This window comes from Falco peregrinus, chromosome 1 (assembly GCF_023634155.1).
Source record: "Falco peregrinus isolate bFalPer1 chromosome 1, bFalPer1.pri, whole genome shotgun sequence".
In the NCBI taxonomy this organism is placed as follows: domain Eukaryota; kingdom Metazoa; phylum Chordata; class Aves; order Falconiformes; family Falconidae; genus Falco; species Falco peregrinus.
The window spans coordinates 60904727-60922599 of NC_073721.1; the positions used below are offsets into that span (position 1 = coordinate 60904727).

The 17873-nt window shown below is 42.8% G+C and overlaps 1 protein-coding gene across 1 annotated transcript in view; it reads left to right on the plus strand.

Moving 5' to 3' along the window:
- Positions 1–17873, plus strand: part of KCNK10 (potassium two pore domain channel subfamily K member 10) — a 65736-nt gene that overhangs the window by 25856 nt on the left and 22007 nt on the right. The window contains exons 3-4 of the mRNA XM_005236344.3: positions 9275–9392; positions 12562–12722. Of these exons, the coding sequence (XP_005236401.1) occupies positions 9275–9392; positions 12562–12722 (279 nt within the window). The remainder of the gene's footprint in view (positions 1–9274; positions 9393–12561; positions 12723–17873) is intronic.

A 17873-nucleotide genomic window follows, 5' to 3' on the forward strand; every position in this document is an offset into this window, starting at 1 on the left:
TCCAGGAAAGAGAAACCATGTCTCTAAAACGTTCTAAAGAAAGGTTAAATGTATTCACTAGGATAAGGAAAAAATGTGTCCAAAGAATACCAGAACTTCATATCTGGAAGAAATTTTTGTGAGAGGTGACACATTCGCGGGACATTTGTCCATCATCTCTGTAAATTTTTAAACGATATTAAATTCATAATTCTTCCTCCAAAATTAAACACAGCAACCAGGAGAGCAAACAGAAAATGATAGGTGGCAATTCTGAAATAGATGCTTAGCCAAGAATTCTGAACTTGTTGGCATATTAATTTACAGGTTTACTATTGCAAATTTTAGGTAAATGAATGATGATGAAGTACAAGTTTAAAATAGAAAATAATTGGCATTGAAGAACAACAGATTTTTTTTTTGTCTGCTCTAGCATGCAAAGCTTTAGAATCAGCTTTGAAGGAAATAAATATCAAGTACACAGGGATAAGTGGAAAATGGAGTAACATGCAAGAAAGGCCTATCAAGGGTAGAGTTATCTTTCACAGGATAAAACTTGAAACAAGGGCAGTATTACGGATCTTACAAGACTTCAGTAGCATATCTTCTAGGATCTCATGGAGAAACCTGTCAGTTAGCCTGGAGACAGCAGAGATTGGGTAAGAAATGTGAGATACCTAAGGAATATATTCCAAAGTTTAACTTATAACAGTTAGCTTTAACTTTTAACTAACAGCTTCATGTTAACTAACAGCTTCAGATACAGCTTTTGGATCAGGGCTGGCTTGGACCACGTTCTTCATCTGGCTGCAAAGGGCAGATGAACGTGCCTGGTTGACAGGGGACGTTCTGCTCCAGGGTTTTGGTTCAGGTGTGTTTCTCGTGGCAGTGTTGTAGAGCTCCGTGTTTCTCTCATTTCCTTAGGTATAATGTGTGCTGGCTGATTAAAGGATTTAAAAAAAAATACTAAAAGCAAGAAGTCTGTATTCCCTTCACGGGAATGCCAGTATTAAAAGATATGCAAAACGCATTCTTTTCTAGCAGAAAGCTTAATAAGTGCAACAAGCAAAGCATCTCTTCAGGGTGGCAGCCTCCTGCATACTGACTGCTACAGATTTCTGCATAGGCCTTATTCTCTAGCCTCACCTATGTACCAGTTCTAATTCTTTACTTCACACGGTATTTTTCCTTCTTTCACCTCAAAAGCGGTGACACTAACATAAAACCCAGGCACACTCTGTCATTAGAAGGCAGATATTCTGAACAGATCTTATCCTCTCGGGAGATTTCAGTATGTCCTCAGGCAGTACACTGGGTAACTGGAAATCATTTTGCCAAGGTAAATTAAGTGGGTTTAGCAGCTTAGCATGTGAATGTCTTAAGGCCAACTGATGTGAAATATTGAAGCAGATTTGTCAATAAATTACAAGTTCCTTTGGATTCTTCTCTATGGCTAGGGGTGAGGCTGGCTCCAGGGATGCAGTCGGGTGTGCTGGTAAGAGAAAACTGATTGTAACCAGCTTGCACAGCAGAACAGTGAGCCGCTGCTTGAAGATAATGTCAGGGGGTTAATGCTGTGCTTTCATGCCTTCATGTCGATGATCGCAAAAGTGACATCTCCCTGGCTGGCGAGATGCATTTCTGCATTGCACCAAATGCTGCATCTGCCTTTGCAGCTATGGTTTCAGACAGATGTGGCAGCCTCCGTGGGTCCTGGCTGCTGCGCTGGGCGCAGTCAGCACTGGCTGCTGCTGAGGGAGCTGGTTCTCATTGATGCCTTTTGCCCACCTGAAAGCCTTTAGATGAACACAGATCATACTCTCCAGAAGGACTGTGTTGATCCATCTCTGTGCTTTGGAGAACAGGGAAAAAATACAAAAGAAAGACTGTAGAACTAGCTTGTATCCTTTTACTGGGGGGTGGCTCTGGAACAATCCTTTAAGGAGAAGAGGAAATGGTCTTCGCAAGGCTAATAATAGAAAAAAAATTATCCCTTTGCCTAAATTTGAATCTTTCAAACAATTTGCCTTTGGACAAACTATAAGGAAGATGTATGGCACTGTATGAGGAAGCTGTTAAAATCTGGTGTGGATGAGACATCCTTTCCAACTTGATCTCTGATAACCCATTGCAAATGTTAGCACTGGCAGCAAAAATGTGAATTGCTGAGTCCAGACTGTGAAGGTCATTCAGAGACTTCAGAAGTAATACAGTGATGAAAGTGCAAATCCCTAGGAAGATTCAACGTATTTAAAATTTGTATTTGTCTCTTGGGTTTCGGTTCAGGTCTGTGTAATACTAACACAATGACAGATAACTTTTTCTTAACAATAGCAAGCATTTCACAGTGCAGTCTATATTGTCCAAAGTCACCTGAAGGAGAAGTTCTTAACTGTACATTTTTAAAGCCCATTTCTATTTCTGAAGACATTTGTTGCAGCCAAGCAAGTTCGTTAGTGCCTTATATGATCTACAATTTGGCACATTAGTGAATACCAGAGTAAGAAAATGACAAAATTGTGTGCTCTGTCTTGCCGCTTTTGATTTTTCAGTTAGAGGGAAGTGAAATCTAGAATATGCCAAAAGACAATGAAACTTCAGGTGCTTCAAGTACATTTAACTGTATTTGTACCCATTTGAACAAATAGCAGAAGGCAGCAGGACTCAAGTGACTGGACATATAGTTGAAAAGAAAAATAACATTGGTGGACACACATGCCAGCATATTCCAAAAAAATTTTCTTTGTTCTTTTGTGTCGTAGCATAAACTTATTAGTAGCTGGGGTCAAAAAGAAGTCATCTTGCCTTTGTAATAATGCACACTTAGAGTGTATAATGGGGAGGTTATGCCACTCAGAAAGACCAGATGTCGTCTGTCATTAGGAGAGGCAGGCAGGAAGACCATCAATGTGTTTTGGCAAAGCAATTCCTATGGACCTGATAGGGGTGTTCATATCTTATGTAGCCTGTGCACTGTGTATGAGTAAAAAATTTTGTAGTGAGCCCTGCATGATGATGCAAAGATAGAGTGGCTTGCTACTGTAAAAAGTTACTTAGGTTATTGGTGGGCTGCTTTCTTCTTCCTTTTCCTTCAGGGTTTAATTTAGGAACATGACTGATGATGGTAAAAAATAAAAATCATCCACCTGGGAACTAGAGTCGTATTATTCATGTCCACTAATGACTACAGCAACTCATTAGAGTTAGCCTGTAAGCTGAAAAGGAAGCAGAGCTGGAAATAAGCTAGTCAGGCTTTGCTGGCTAATTATGTTAGTAAGAGTTCATATTTTGGATAGGCACTTTTGATTAGTGTGCTGAACCACTTCTGCCCTGAAGGTAAAGCAAGAAAGGGATGTCCTGGTTTGGGCTGGGACAGAATTAATTTTCTTCCTAGTAGCTGGTGCAGTGCTGTGTTTTGGATTTAATGTGAGAATAATGTTGATAGCACACTGATGATTTAGCTGTTGCTAAGTAGTGCTCACTCTAAATCCAGGACTTTTCAAGTTTCCCATGTCTGCCAGTGGGCAGGAGCACAGGAAGCCAGGAGGGGGCAATGGCCAGCACAGCTGACCCCAACTGGCCAGGGGGACATTCCATACCACAGAACGTCACACCCAGTATATAAACTGGGGGTGGCCGGCTGGGGGTGGCCAATCACTGCTGGGGGACTGGCTGGGCATCAAGTCAGCGACAGGTGAGCAACTGCACTGAGCATCACTTGTTTTTTTTTCCTTTTGGGTTTTATTCCCCTCTCTCCCTCTCTCTCCTTTTCAATTATTGGTGGTGTTGTTATTACTATTATTATTATTATTGTTTTATTGTATTTCAATTATTTAATTGTTGTTATCTCAACCCATGAGTTTTACCTTTTCCCCATACCGCTGGGGGCAGGGGCAATGAGCAGTGCCCATGTGGTCTCAGTTGCCGGCTGGCGTTAAACCATTCGGGGAACATCCTGTAAAGATATTTCGGTTTTCAGCTGCTTGACAGGTTCAGTTCTGTCATGAGCCAGCTTGTCTTTTCAGGGTGTTTCATTGTAAAATGAAGAGAACTTGAATGGCTTTCATGCGCTAGGAGAAAGCTCTAGACAGAGCAGGAAAAAAAAAAAAGTATTTTGAGTTAACTATGGGGAAGACGTGCCTGTTGCTGAAGACAGGAGAAGGCTGTTTGAACTGTGATGAAAAATGGTGGTAAATATCTGATTATTGAACCTTCTTCCTGTGCCTCTGGAGGCTGTCTTCTATCTGTCCCAACTTCCCTTCTGCCCCTGTTCTTTATGTTGCTTTATTCTCCCTGAAAGGAGATGAATAAAGAATTCAGATCTCTTGGGTCTTGCCAAAGTTGGTGCAGGCACCCTACTTTGTAACTTCAGAGATACTCCAGTTGTATCAGAGTCAGACTGAGCCTAGGATGCTGCAGAAGTCTGCAGCTGTCCTGTAGCTGTGTTGCTTCCAGAACTTAGCTAAGAAGTTTGCAGGGAGCTAAGCCGTATGGACTTAGATCTCTGTGCATGTCCCTTGTTGGATGCTGTAGGTCTGCCCTCAGACACAGTGCATGCATGGCAATCAAATCACTCTGAGTGCAGGCAGATCACTGTTTGGCTGATTGCCACCTAAAGACCTTTATAGGATAGGCAGACATATTTAAAGGATGGGCTTTCAAAGCTTATTACTTTTCATTATATCTGAACAAAAATTGCTGGCTCTGATCCTTCAAAAATGCTGTTGTGGAAAAGTGAGTAAAAGGGAATTTATAATGAGGATGCCTTAATCACTGTATGAAGGGTGGTGAGAATAAGTAGGGAGGTAGGCAGTATAGAGAAAAGTTATTAAGGAATTAGTCCTTTAAAAGCTGCCTGCTAATTAGAAGCATCCTCATAATTCTAATAGAGAAACATCAGAGCATGAAAGGCTATTGAAACAACTTTTTGTATGCTTGATAGAAATCTGCTTGGAAAAGAGTTGTAGAGGGAGATAATCATTATTGGATTAGCATGATCTGTGGAAAGGAATTAATGGAACTAGAAAAAAGATGACAAGAATTTTCTTTTCTTATCAAATTCCTATCCTTGGTTACACATAGAGTACATCCTTTGAGTAGCTCAGCATTCAAGAAGGGTATTATGCTTATCCTTGGAAAAGATTTGTCTTTTTCATGCTTAGGATGTCACTGGAAAAATTAAAGAAACATGAACAAGTGAACCAGATTAAAGCCTTTCTTCGCAAAGGCACCAGAAATAGTGTGTTTGGTTCCTGTCACCTCGCTGGCTGCACTAAGTCCCCACTATCTCATTGCCTGCGGGCATAACTCTAGACTTTTTCTTGATATAATTGTATTAATTAAAGATCAAGGTTCCTAACACATTAGTGATGGCTGCCATATACTCACTCACTCGCCGAAGAGGATGAGATGTGTGAGTACCCGGGCACGGTGGGGACTGCTTACACCCCACCGGCCTGATGGCTTTAGGACAATTTCAGCCCTTTGAGGTATTCCAGGTTATTGCCTTCCCTGAACGGGTGGCATTTCAAAAGATAAATTACCATAGATTAATTACTAGTCATTAAAGAAGAACGCTCTTAAAATTCATTTAAAATATTGGAAAAATGTTGTGCACTGTGCGTGTAACTCCTCTTGAGAAGGAAGAAGGGATGAGGAATCAAGTAAGTGTGAAATGGTCCTGGGTACTTTGGTGTCTTGTTACTTTTGATGATACTTCAGCTATAAAAATACCTGAAACTACTAGTTTAAAACATCTTAAATGTGGAAGGTTTGCCAACAGAGCAGTTAGCACTCTGGAAATTGGTTCTTTCCCTACTCCAAGATAACATGAGGATGCAGCTCTTTAGGTCTACCTGAAGCAAAGCCTACCTGGAGTTCCACAGGTTGGGAAACTCATGTCTAAGATGTCATGGTCTATGTGAGCTGGGAGAGTCTTGCCAGTGATAGTGTCTTTGAGTTTTGTGTCAGTCTCCATCTTGCAGGATGCTTCCATGTAGGTGGATTGTGGCGGTGGTAGTAAGGCACCCTTTACTCATCGCGTGGCCTGCAATTGCACGTTTGAGTGCTGCTGACTGCAGGGCCGTTCGCTTGCTGCTCCCTGTCTGTCCTGCACTGCTGTATGCAAAATACTGTGTATTAAGAGATGGCACTGGGATAGCTGGGTATTTATAAATGAATGATGTCAGTCAAGCTTTAATTTAAAAATGAATATGTTCTGGATGAGAGTGGAGCCCGAGAAGCTCAAAGCTACCTAAGGCAACGGGATGCTCCTTCACTTCAGGGGTTAGTGCTTGGCCCTAACAGGCTTGCTAAACTGTGTAAGCTCAAATGTGATTAAAGTGTTGTAATTAGCTCGCTGACATTCACACACTCAGGGGGAAGGCAAACAGCATTCCTTGGCAGAAGTAGCATGCGGGGTAGCTGACCGTGTGTCATGGCCTATTTAAACAGACGACCTGTCTGTTATGCTGATTTATGCTCTTCTGGGTAAACAAACCAAGGGTCTCTGCTTTCACACCACCTGCAATGTGCCAGCAACTGGTGCAGAAGCCCTTTCAAATCGTTTGGTCCTAAACACTTCCTTTCTCTATATCCCCGTTCCTTGAGGTACGGAGAGGGGCTGAGGAACCCTGGCTGTCTGCCCACGTGGAGTGCAACTGCGCCAGCCTGGAGCTTGCTCAGGCTCTCATTTCGCAGCCAGCTTAGCTTGACACGTGGCAGTTCTACTGTTAACAACGGCTGTCTACTGTTAACAACGGCTGTCTCGTCCTGATCGCAGGTATACCTGGCCTCTGTTCTTGCCCAGCTTTTCCCTTTTTCTGGGGCAATGCGATGAGTAACTAAAAACCGGGGAGCAGATTAGCTGAAATGAACTCAAGGGAAAAAATGTGGTAGAAGAACGTTTGTAATGATGAAGTCCCTTGAAAATACAGGCAAAAAAATGAGTAGGAGAAGTGCAAAATGGAAAGGGAAGAAAAGAAAAAAATGTGATAAATGAGCCATCACAGAGAAGAGGTGAATAAGGAAAAAAGTGTATCATGAAAGCTAGGGATAGAAGAGGTGTTAAATGGATGCATTTAAAAGTTGGTGCTAAAAGCACAAGAGGATAAGAGGTTATAGAGATGAAGAGAGAAATCATAGATGTGAACAGATGAGATGGGGCAACAGTAAGATGGAACAGTTAACTTTGCTTTGCACATGGACTGCGTAGAAAAAGGTGAAATAAAAAAATTACAGTGAAAATTCATAGATCATAAGTCAGAGGGAAAAGAGAAGTGGTTAAAGAAATGGAATAAGCAAAGTCAAACTTGCACTGATAGTTGGGAATCCTGTGTTGAACAAAGTCTAAGAGAGGGTGCGTGAGGCAGCCTCTGCCTCCCCTCTTGAGCCCAGGAACCAGTTCACTGGGATAGCCCAGGCTAACGGCTGGTGGCAATGTTGAGGGGGAGGAGCAGCGTGAGAGAGAAGGGGAAGGTCTGGCAGTAGCATGATGACAGCAACATGGAGTGAGGCTGGAACAGGACAGAAGGTCCCGGTGTTGGCTGAGGTAAGAGTTCATTTCCTTAGTAGCCGGTGCGGTGCTGTGGTTTGGGTTTGCTGTGAGAACAGTGCTGACAGCACACTCCTGGTTTCGGTTGCTGCTGGGTGATGTTTATACTAATTAAAGACTTTTCGGTTCCTTGGGCCCTGCCAGCCAGAGGGCTGGGGGGGCATGGGACACTGTGAGGGGACACGGCCAGGACAGGTGACCTGAACGGGCCAAAGGGGTATTCCATACCATGGGACGTCATGGTTGGTATAGAAACTGGGGGAAGAAGAAGGAAGGGGGGGACATTTGGCATTGTGGCGTTTGTCTTCCCGAGTAACTCTTATATGTGCTGGAGCCCTGCTGTGCTGGGGGTGGCTGAGCACCTCCTGCCATGGACCATAGTGAATAAATTCCTTGCTTTGCTTTGCTTGAATGTGTAGCTTTTGCTTTACCTATTAAATAGTTCTTATCTCAACCCTCAAGTTTTGCATTCCTTTCCGATTCTCCTCCCCATCCCTCGGGGCAAGGAGAAGCGAGCGAGTGGCTGTGTGGTTCTGGGTTGCCGGCACCACAGCAGGGAGAAAGGCAAAGAGCTGGAAATGGTAAGAGGCAGAGAGAGAGAAGCTTGGTTCCTTTGCACTGATTTTATGGAACTGAGTCACAGCTGGGAACATTCGGGAAGGACCAGTTTGCTTTGAAAGGCAGTCGGTTTAGCTGCTGTTGCTGAGCGAGGTCTGCATTTCTCTCTGAGAGGCAATGGATTGCATGATATGATCTACAAGCACCTAGAGAATATGTACCAAAGGGCATCTCAAAAGTGAACTTAGAGCAATTGGGCTGAATGTGCCAGATGCCGGTGAGAGATTTATTCCTGTGCTTTGGGGGTTGCTGTATTTAGCTCTATCTTCCTTTGGACTGTGAAGCTGCAATGAAAGCCAAATGTGTATGTCGCCACGACACAATATGGTGCATTTCTAGAAATCCCAAAGCAAATGCTCAGCAGGCTGGTGTGCCTGCCTGGCTTGATGTGGTGCTGTGTGGGATGTAGGACAGTGACCAGGAAGCAGCATAGCTACCCAGCTTCTGCTCTGTGCTTAGGTCATTCAAGCACTAGCTGGGAGTCTCTGTACTTTGTTTGTGGAGCTTTATTTGTGGACATGTGATCACATCCAGTGTGGCAACTGGGAAGTCCTAGCCGATCACAAAATTGTTCCTTCCGTGATGTTCCCATAGCTATCCTATTTGTTCATTTCAAATGGGATATATATATATATATATCTATATCTCCTATTTTTTCTTTAGTTAGCATAAAATATAAATAACAATCAATTATTAATTGTCTAGGAACTAAAATCCTTGGCTGACTAGCTCCAGTTGACTTCACAAACAGGATTTGTATTTACCACTCTTCTTGCTGCTTCTAACATCAGCTGTTCCCACGGGGGAATGTTTTCCTGTGGCGGTTATTGCTACAAGGACGATATTTATGGATCTCTTTGTGGTGTTGCTCCTCTACTCAGTTGCTTTGTATCTTTTGTCATTTGCCTACACCTTGTACCTTTCTTCCACCTTAACAACTATTCAGGTCCGTCGTATGTTCAGCTTTTGTGTGCAGAGGACGCTACCATACTTTGAGCAGGTATTAATAAGTTTAAATCTCAGCTGTTCCCATGGTCCTAGAAATTTCCCCTTGGAGCCTATACCGACTTGCATAGGATATGGTAAGGCATGCATAAGGCTGATCTGTTGCCTCTTTCTTTGCAGCATGCTATTGATGCTGATAATGCAGGAGTCAGTCCCATAGGAAATTCCTCTAACAACAGCAGTCATTGGGACCTTGGAAGTGCCTTTTTCTTTGCTGGAACAGTCATCACAACTATAGGTATGTTTATTGTTTATCTTTCAAAATGCATAGTCACACTGAGACCTGGCTCATGAAATACATTTGAGGAAGGCAGATCACAAAGAAATCAGGTGGCTGAACTGTATTGCTCTCAGTTCTTGGAAGGCGTGCTGGTGGTATGTGGCAAGGGCATTGCGCCTCTGCGTAAATATCAGGAGCTGTTTACACATTTAGGGTAGAATAGCAAAGCTGAAGTGAAAACAGGTAGCGCTGATGTAGCTAAGGCTTTCTAACCCTGTTCTGGATGTAGTTGCAGGTGGCCTTAGTTTTCATGAAAAAGATTGAAAGCCAGTACCCAATGAAATAACTATTCTATGGTTGTTGGGAATTTGGATTTTAATATTACAGATGTATTTAGCCGTAAGGGTAACCTTCTTCCTAAGTATATCAATTAATTTTGGCTTATGCTCTGAATTTTGATAGAAGCAATTCTTCTCATACCCTACTCTGTATAGCTGGAAATGTATTTATGTAAGTATCACATCCTGTTTAAAATCCTTCCTCACCTTCATACTAATAATTGGAAAGAATTCCATGAATTGTACATTGTGTAAAAAAATTCTTTTTTTTTTTTTTTTTTTTCATTCTGGAATTTCTGGCCTTGAAATATTGACACATTTCTCTGCATTAGATGAAGGGTATACTGAACTGCTCCATTTACTTTTCTTGAACCAATAATTTTAGTAAGTTCATTATTCAGGCCCTTATCATCTGTCCCCCCTATACACTGTGTCTAATATGCTTAGTCTCTCAATCTGTGAATGCTGGCCTCAGATATGCTAAGGTTTTTATCCTCTCCTCCTCTGTGAGCCAGTTCCTCTCTTGAAGATTGTCCAGGCAGCTGGGATTTCAGAAGGTGGTCTGAAGGAAAGAAAATTAGAAACTCACAGTATTGATGATAAAGTTTATCTGCTGATAATCATACAGTGATTTTGTGATTTTAAGCTTGATTTCAGTGCTGTCATGGTTAGAGGTCAAGAGCTCTGATTATTTGGAAATCACTGGGGAAGCATTGCTTTTTATTTGCGTTGCCTTTAAGTATTCTTCTGCTTTAAATATTGGATGAAGTGCTTCTCCGTATCACAGCTGTGATGCACACACTGGTGGCTGTATAGACAAATAGTCTGACAGTCACATAACCTTCCTTAAAGTGTGAGGATCTGACTGAATTCTGCAAGTTCTAGGTGCAGGTAACACCACACCACAAAGCCTGTGGCAGTTACAAGACTTGCTGTGGCGATCATCTCGAAGAGCAGAGGCTGTGCCTTTGGCTGTGCCTCTTTGTTGCTGGTGAGGGTGAAAAAGCAGTTGCATAGGGCGTGCTCCTCCCTGTGCTCCCCTACGTACTAAGCTACATTACCACGTATTTTTAACGGTAGCATAAAACCAGTGGGTGGCGAGAAAGAAAACATTTCTGAATCAAATGTAAGAAAAACCCTCCCTTAATATTTGTTTACTCAATAGGCCCAAGTGACAAGCTTTTAAACTTCTCATTAAAATAAATGCCACTATGTAGGCATGGTTTATGTAGGCATATTCATTGACATCTGCTATTTAAATAACTTTTTGAAAAGAGCTTGGATTTTTGCCCATATTTGCTTTAAATTCTCCATGAGTGAGATTTTTATAGGCTGCGTAAAGTCTACGTATTTTGTCTGGGCATGAAAATGATTTTATTTTATCCACCAGAGCCCTGTTAGGGCTCCTCTTAGGCAGACACTCAGCAGGCTACCTGGTCAACCTCAGTCCGCAGTCCTGTGGAGCCTGGATTTTCTTGGAGAGCTCTGGGATGATGGATGCGGCCATGGAAAGGACTGTGGGTTGTGGGGGAGGCAGCACTGTGTGTCAGCCTAGTCCTTTCACCATCCCATGGCAGGAGGTATATCCAGTGCCAGTGTCACATACCTAACAGGATCAGGACCTGGGAGCCCAGCCTTAATTCCCAAGGACCAGGAGGAATTGCTGTAGGTGAAGCAAACACTCTCTTAGATCTCCATCCCTCTGGATGCTCTGCGTTTCCACTTTATTTCGTCAGTGACTTGTGATTGTGTGGTCATTTTTAATATTCAAACAATTATGTATAGCCAGAATACAAATGTCTATAACCTTTCAATAAAGGTACCTGATCCTAAAGAAAAGGGTGCAAATATGACTGCCACAATTGCTATTATTTCTCTTTAACAGTAACATTTTAACAGAAATACCGTGGCTACTGGGGTCAGAATGCTCTATGTACATTCCTAAGGTTAAACTCACACGGGTGGTGGAGGGAAGGAAAGTGCCTGAACAAACTGTGGTGACTACATGTACTTTACTGCATAGGACAGGTGGAGAGCTGTCTTTCTCCCAGTATCAGATGTTTCCAGTATTTTACCTGGAGTCACAAGGCTGGGAATCAAACCCAAATGTGCTTGGGCCATGAGAGTTTTTGCTCAGGATATGCAGCTGGATAATTATGTCTTGATCAGGATCTGTCATCTTTTCAACAGCCCCAGGTTACCTTAGCAGAGGATGACAGGCAGGCATGCATGCAGCTTTATTACAGCATCAATAAAGATTTGTAAATATAAATGGAGTAGGATCTTCAGAGGGAAGGCTTAAAAAACTTCCCTGGTAAAAGCTATTTATAAACCTCACAGAAGACAAATGTTAGGCTTTTTATTGCCAGCCTGAAAGGGAAACTAAATAAAGAGTTCAGGAGCAGAATTGCGTGGTGTGGGTACGGTTTGGAGGCTGCAGTGTAATGAGTCAGTGTGATGAGGGGGTGAGGAAATTCTGAGGAAATTACCACTGCAAACGAGCCTGGTCAGGTGAATCCCATCAAGAGGTCATTGGCACGGCCCAAGAGGAGCAGCAGCATGCAGGCGCTAGGCTGGCAAAGAGGGGTTCTTGTGCCTTTGTAAGTCAAGCTAAATTAATTAACCAAGCAACTTTAGATAGGACCTGAATCTATAGAAACTGTGGGTAATGGAGGGTACAAGAAGAACTGAATCACAGGGGATAGTTTATGTGGGAAATGACGTTGTGCCATGGAAAGCCTGTGAACAGGAATTGCATGTGGCAGGAACAGTAGTTTTTCTAAACCCATTAGTTTTCCTAAAAAGCCATGTGTAAGTTCTGAGAGCCTGACAATGGTTTTTCTCCTCAGGGTACGGGAACATTGCCCCAAGCACTGTTGGAGGCAAGGTTTTCTGCATCTTGTATGCCATTTTTGGGATTCCACTGTTTGGCTTCTTGCTGGCTGGGATTGGAGACCAACTTGGAACCATCTTCGGGAAGGGTATCGCAAGGGTGGAAAAGGTTTTCCGAGTAAGTTCACTGTCAGTTTTTTTGCTTGTGTTGTATAACATGCTTTTAATTCTGTTGCTATTGCTTGCAGTCCTTTTTACATGTTGGGCACCATGAAATATTTACATGTCTAGTTGAGATGATGCTGAATGTCCTTAGAGGCCTCTGTAGTCAGCGCAAAGGAATAGATTTCTCTAAATGGTGTTGCAGGGGTTATCAATCAGGCTTTGAATTTCCTCCCTGAGGCTGTCTCTGGGGAGCGTGTCTCCTGAGCTAGGTTCTTTACAAGGACTGGTTGTAAAACAGTCTTCAAAAAACTCACAGGTTGTTTGGACATGTATGTCCACTCATTGAAAACAGAGGGAAGGAGTGTGACTTCTGGAGGAACAGGGATGCAGAGTAGGTCCTGTATTTGTCCAGTATTACTGACAAAACCTGAAAGACTTGGACAGCAGGGTTACTGGAGTGAATGTGAACTCGGGAAGAGAGACGGACGAGCGATAGGCTTTCGCTGTGAGAGGGCAGATGTGCTGGAGTAAATCTGCAACTGAAAGAACTGGCATAATGCCACTGCCTGGGATCGTCTTCATGGTATTTGCTTGCCCTGTCTCCTGTGGATACACCCTACACTAGGTTTCTGTATAGACTTTCTCATATGTAATTTCCCTCCATGTTGCCAGTACCCTCTATTTTTGAGTCCGTATCACTGTAAGCAGTTCTTCTGCAAGCAGTGCTGCAGACCTGGCAAATGCTGTTTTGCTAATTTGCCAATGGTTCACTTCAGGGATTCTCTCTTTGAAGCAGAACTTCTAGAAGTGACCTGTGTGATGCTTCCCTTGGAGGCGGCATAACTGGAGGTAAGTCTTTCCAGGGACGGAGTGGGTGAAAAGCTGTCCAAGCTCTTTAGTTTAATAGGCATCTTTTTCTAAAACATTCCGACAGATGAGAGCGAATTACTTGTAACTGTTTTTGAAAGGAAGTAATTAAGTATTAGACTGGCATATGAGCAATTTCCCTTTTGATTAAATTACTGTGAAGTGTCCCCAGACTAGCCATAAGAGTATCTCTCAGGATAAATGTGGAAAAAGGTGACTGGTGATTATGGGAGAGTAAGCGTGTATGTGCCTGACTGGGGAGCACTTGAAAATGGCCCACATCTTCATGAAATGAAAATGTTATTGAAAGGTGGCTCGTGTTGGGCTTGCAAAACCAGAAGTAGATAAGATCCCTAGTTTCTTTTTCAGTTAGCTTTTATACCTGCTTCACCTTCCAACCTACTTCTGCCCAAGAAAAACTACAGTCCTGAAGTCATGATATGAATTGAGAGTCAGAAATTCTTTGATTGTCAGCTGTAGTATTGTTTTTTAGGTGATGTAGACAAGACTGTTAAACCGTCAGCATGATAATTTATGAATAAAATAATGCATGCTCTATTTGAAGTATTTTATGATTCACCAATGAATGCTGATACTAAGGTTTCGTACTGAATATAGCCCTTCGGCACGTAATGGGAGTTCTTTTGGTACTCGGAGTGCTCCTTCCTTTTCTTGAGTTAAAGCACTTGCTTGTTGTTTATAACCATCTGAACTATTTCTTTTCCTTCTTGGTATCTTGTCAGCTTCCAAAGCAATTTAGACATCTGTGGTCCCCTTGTTTAGCCAAGATGTATGCTTTTTGATTCTCATAAATACATTATATCAGTTCTTTTGTGATTTGGTGGAGGGGGTTTACACATAATTTCCTTCAATGTTCCTAGTAGTGAGGTTCAGCTATTTGAAATATTCCTGATACAGTTTGCAATTTATGTGCATCTTAGTAAGTAGTCTTAATATCAGTGGTTTCACTTTAAATGATTATTACATAACATTTGATGTATTATATATGATCATTAGTAATTATACATATATACTTCATATTGTTAGCTAATGCAGAATATAATAATCATTATAATTTTAGTAATGATGTAATTTATTACCTCATTGTGTTTACATTGTTAGGCTCCAGAAATATTTCTGGAGCCTAATCTGATGAACCTACAAGTGGAGTAACAGCTCTTGATGTAATCCTGAGCAGTGAACTAAATCTGGTTTGATGTGTAACTCTTATTTCTTGCTTTATAACTGTCTCCGTAACAAACTCAAATTCAACATGTTTGTGGGTGTAAAGCAATCTGCTACAGCCTTTAAAGAGAGGACATAAAAATTAGGTTTAGGTTAGGAGGAAACTCAGAAGAGCAAACAGGCTAAAAAGATACTGAGAAGTGTAATACCATGTTGCGTAGTGTGACTCTCAAATGTTTTGGTGCTGGCTGGGGGGTCACTGAGTGTGTATCAATGATCTAGGGATAGAACGGATTTTCAGAAAGCTTTTGACAAGTTTTCTCATCAAAGGCTATACGGAGTTGAAGCTGTGATGTGGTAAGAGAGCAGGTTTCACATGTCAGTATGTATTTAAAGGGTAAATGGAGATTAGGAATAGATAGTAGCATTGTTGGTGTGATTCTACTGGAGTTCTCAGTGGGATTTTACTATTTTAACAGAGACGGCCTGGAATGGTTCAGACAAGAAGATGGATATGCAGGTGGCATTGTCTGCAAATTATGTCTCCAGGTGTTTCAGGGTAGCTAAAGTGAAAGCTGCAAAAGGATGATAAGATGATAAATGGAATCTGGTGTTGGTGATACAAAATAATGTGTATTTCTTAAGTTTGAGGAAAGAAATCCTAATATACAGAGATAGCATCAAATTTCACTACTCCAAAAGGGACCTGGGATTGCTATTGATGGTTATCTGAAAATAACACCATGAAACTTAGGAGCAGTTAAAAAGGGAGAAAAAGAGTGTCAGCAAAGGAATCGAAACCGAACAAACCCATGGTGTGCTTGCACCATGAATATCACGTGCAGTTCTAATTATCCTGTTTTGAAAAGAAATTAACAGAAATTAAAATCAGTTCTAGGTCTGCTCCCACCCCCCCAGCCTTCTAGCTGTGTCTCTAAGATGGTATTCACTAGCTACCTGTATTATTTGCCTTCTAGCGGGTCCTCACGGGCACTTTGGGACAGTCCAGCTTGTACCTTGGGGAAGGGAATGGGAAGAAACTTTGCGTGTACCCTGGGCTTTATAATATATCCGCCTTCCACGTGCATGTGCCTCAACACGCTGCTTCTGTTCATCCCCTTCACCCGTAGGGATGTTATGGGGCTGGTGTCAGGGCAGCCGAGGGTTCCTGACATCCTTGCAGTTATGGTCATGTGTACGGGTGGATGGAATTTGAAGGCAGCTTGATCTGGCGTTGTGGTTAGGGTGCTTTTTGAGGCCAGGCAAGAGGTAGTACGCATACGCTGGCAGGTGGCAAGGAGAGGCAGGTTTCTCTGTCGGCACAGCAATCTTTTCACCCAACGCGTTTCCCTAACAGGTCTCTTGCTCTGTCCAACAGTGTGACTGTGCACATGGAGCCCATGCCACACGAGGGATCGCTTGCCCCTGGCGTCCCCCAGCATAGCTGGAAAGATGAAAGGAAGATTCCTCCCACAGGAGTTGTGCTAGTGCCCTTCTGCTGCCGCTGACATGACCTGTGCGGAGCCCCACCAAACTTACATTAATTAACAGCACAAATTAGAGCTTAAGAATGCCACGTTTAGCTATTGCAGCGATCAGCCCACGTACTCTGTGGGAAATTTAAGAACAATTTGGACTCCATGAAGGGGCAAAGAGATCTGCTCTTAGCAAATACACGCTACCCCCACAGTATTGACAGAATATTTCAGCAGAAAGGCGGGACACATGCCACTGCTTATTTTGTAATCCAAAATGTTGCTGCTGTTTTGCTGTGTAGATAACCAGGAAAACAACTCTTCATTCGTGACTAGTAAGGCTGGAAGTATTTCATTGCAAAATAATGCTTTGTAAGCCCAGGAACTTTTCATTTTAGGAAAGGGAGGCGCTGGCAGAGCGATGCTGCCTAGGATATGGGAAGGTATCCCCATCACCACGTGTTGGCTGGGCTATGCCATCTGTCCTACTGGAGTAATTGTGTTTAGTACAAGTAAATAAACATCAATCAGGTCAGAGATGTAAACCAAAGCATCCCCCGTGCAAGCCCTACCTACTCAGCTACCGATTCTTCCCATATGTCCCATCTTCAATAATCCGGGGCAGAACCTGGTTACTAGTCTGTTCTCACGTGCGTGCAGGGGTGGTTCCCAGAGAATGGGTACGCACACGGTCACCAGATCCACTATATGCACTGGTCATTCAGTATCTGGGCTCAGTGATGGACCCATTTTCCCAGCTCATGTGAGACAACCATGTACAGACTCAAAATCTAATTTAAAAAGTTAGTAATTCTTATAAATAATTTTCATCTGGAAAAGCTTTCCAGACATTGCAGAAATGAAATATGCATTTGAAGGTGACCTAAACCCATAAAAGTAGTATTGTTACCTTACATGTGTGAGGGATCTTATGGGAATGTTTCTGTAATAAATGGCAGAACAACCCCTGTTCTGGTTTGCTCTGCACACACAGAGGCTGCAAGCGCCTAAAGATAGAAAGGAAAGCACTTCACAGGCGGCGTACACGGCTACAGAATGCAGCAGCTGTCATTATTGTGAGTTAAATATAGGCTAAATTCAGATAGTCTTTTTTTCAAACCTTGTAACGAGGGTTTAGATTCTCACTAGAAGGAGATGGGATGAGCATAACCTGACAGATCTTCCCTCATCTTGCTGGTCAGTACAGATGCATGTGGGCATTCAGCCTAGGCACAACGTGCTTCTGGGAGCGCTCCAGGATTTTCTGGCTTCTGAAGTGAAGCCACTACAAGTGGATCCTGGGCTTGGTTATTGCTCTCACTCCTCTGGCTTGCAGCGTGAGGCGGGGGCCAGGTCTGGCAGCACAGCTGGTAGGGTGTGAATTGCAATACAGGGATGTGAGTGAGCAGCCGGAGACGTGGATGGTGGCGAGGCTGCACCCCCGACGCTCGTGGCTCAAGCAAATACGCGATGTGCAGAAACACGGCGCCTCTGCACAGCTCACACCTCACCAAACCAGGGGCTTCTCTGCACAGGCACATCTGCTACCTTGCTTTTGGGTTTTCAACTTGAAGAACCTGTTTGCCCATTGGAAATGGTGTGTTTTAGATGTAAGGGACATACAAGTATTATGAAAA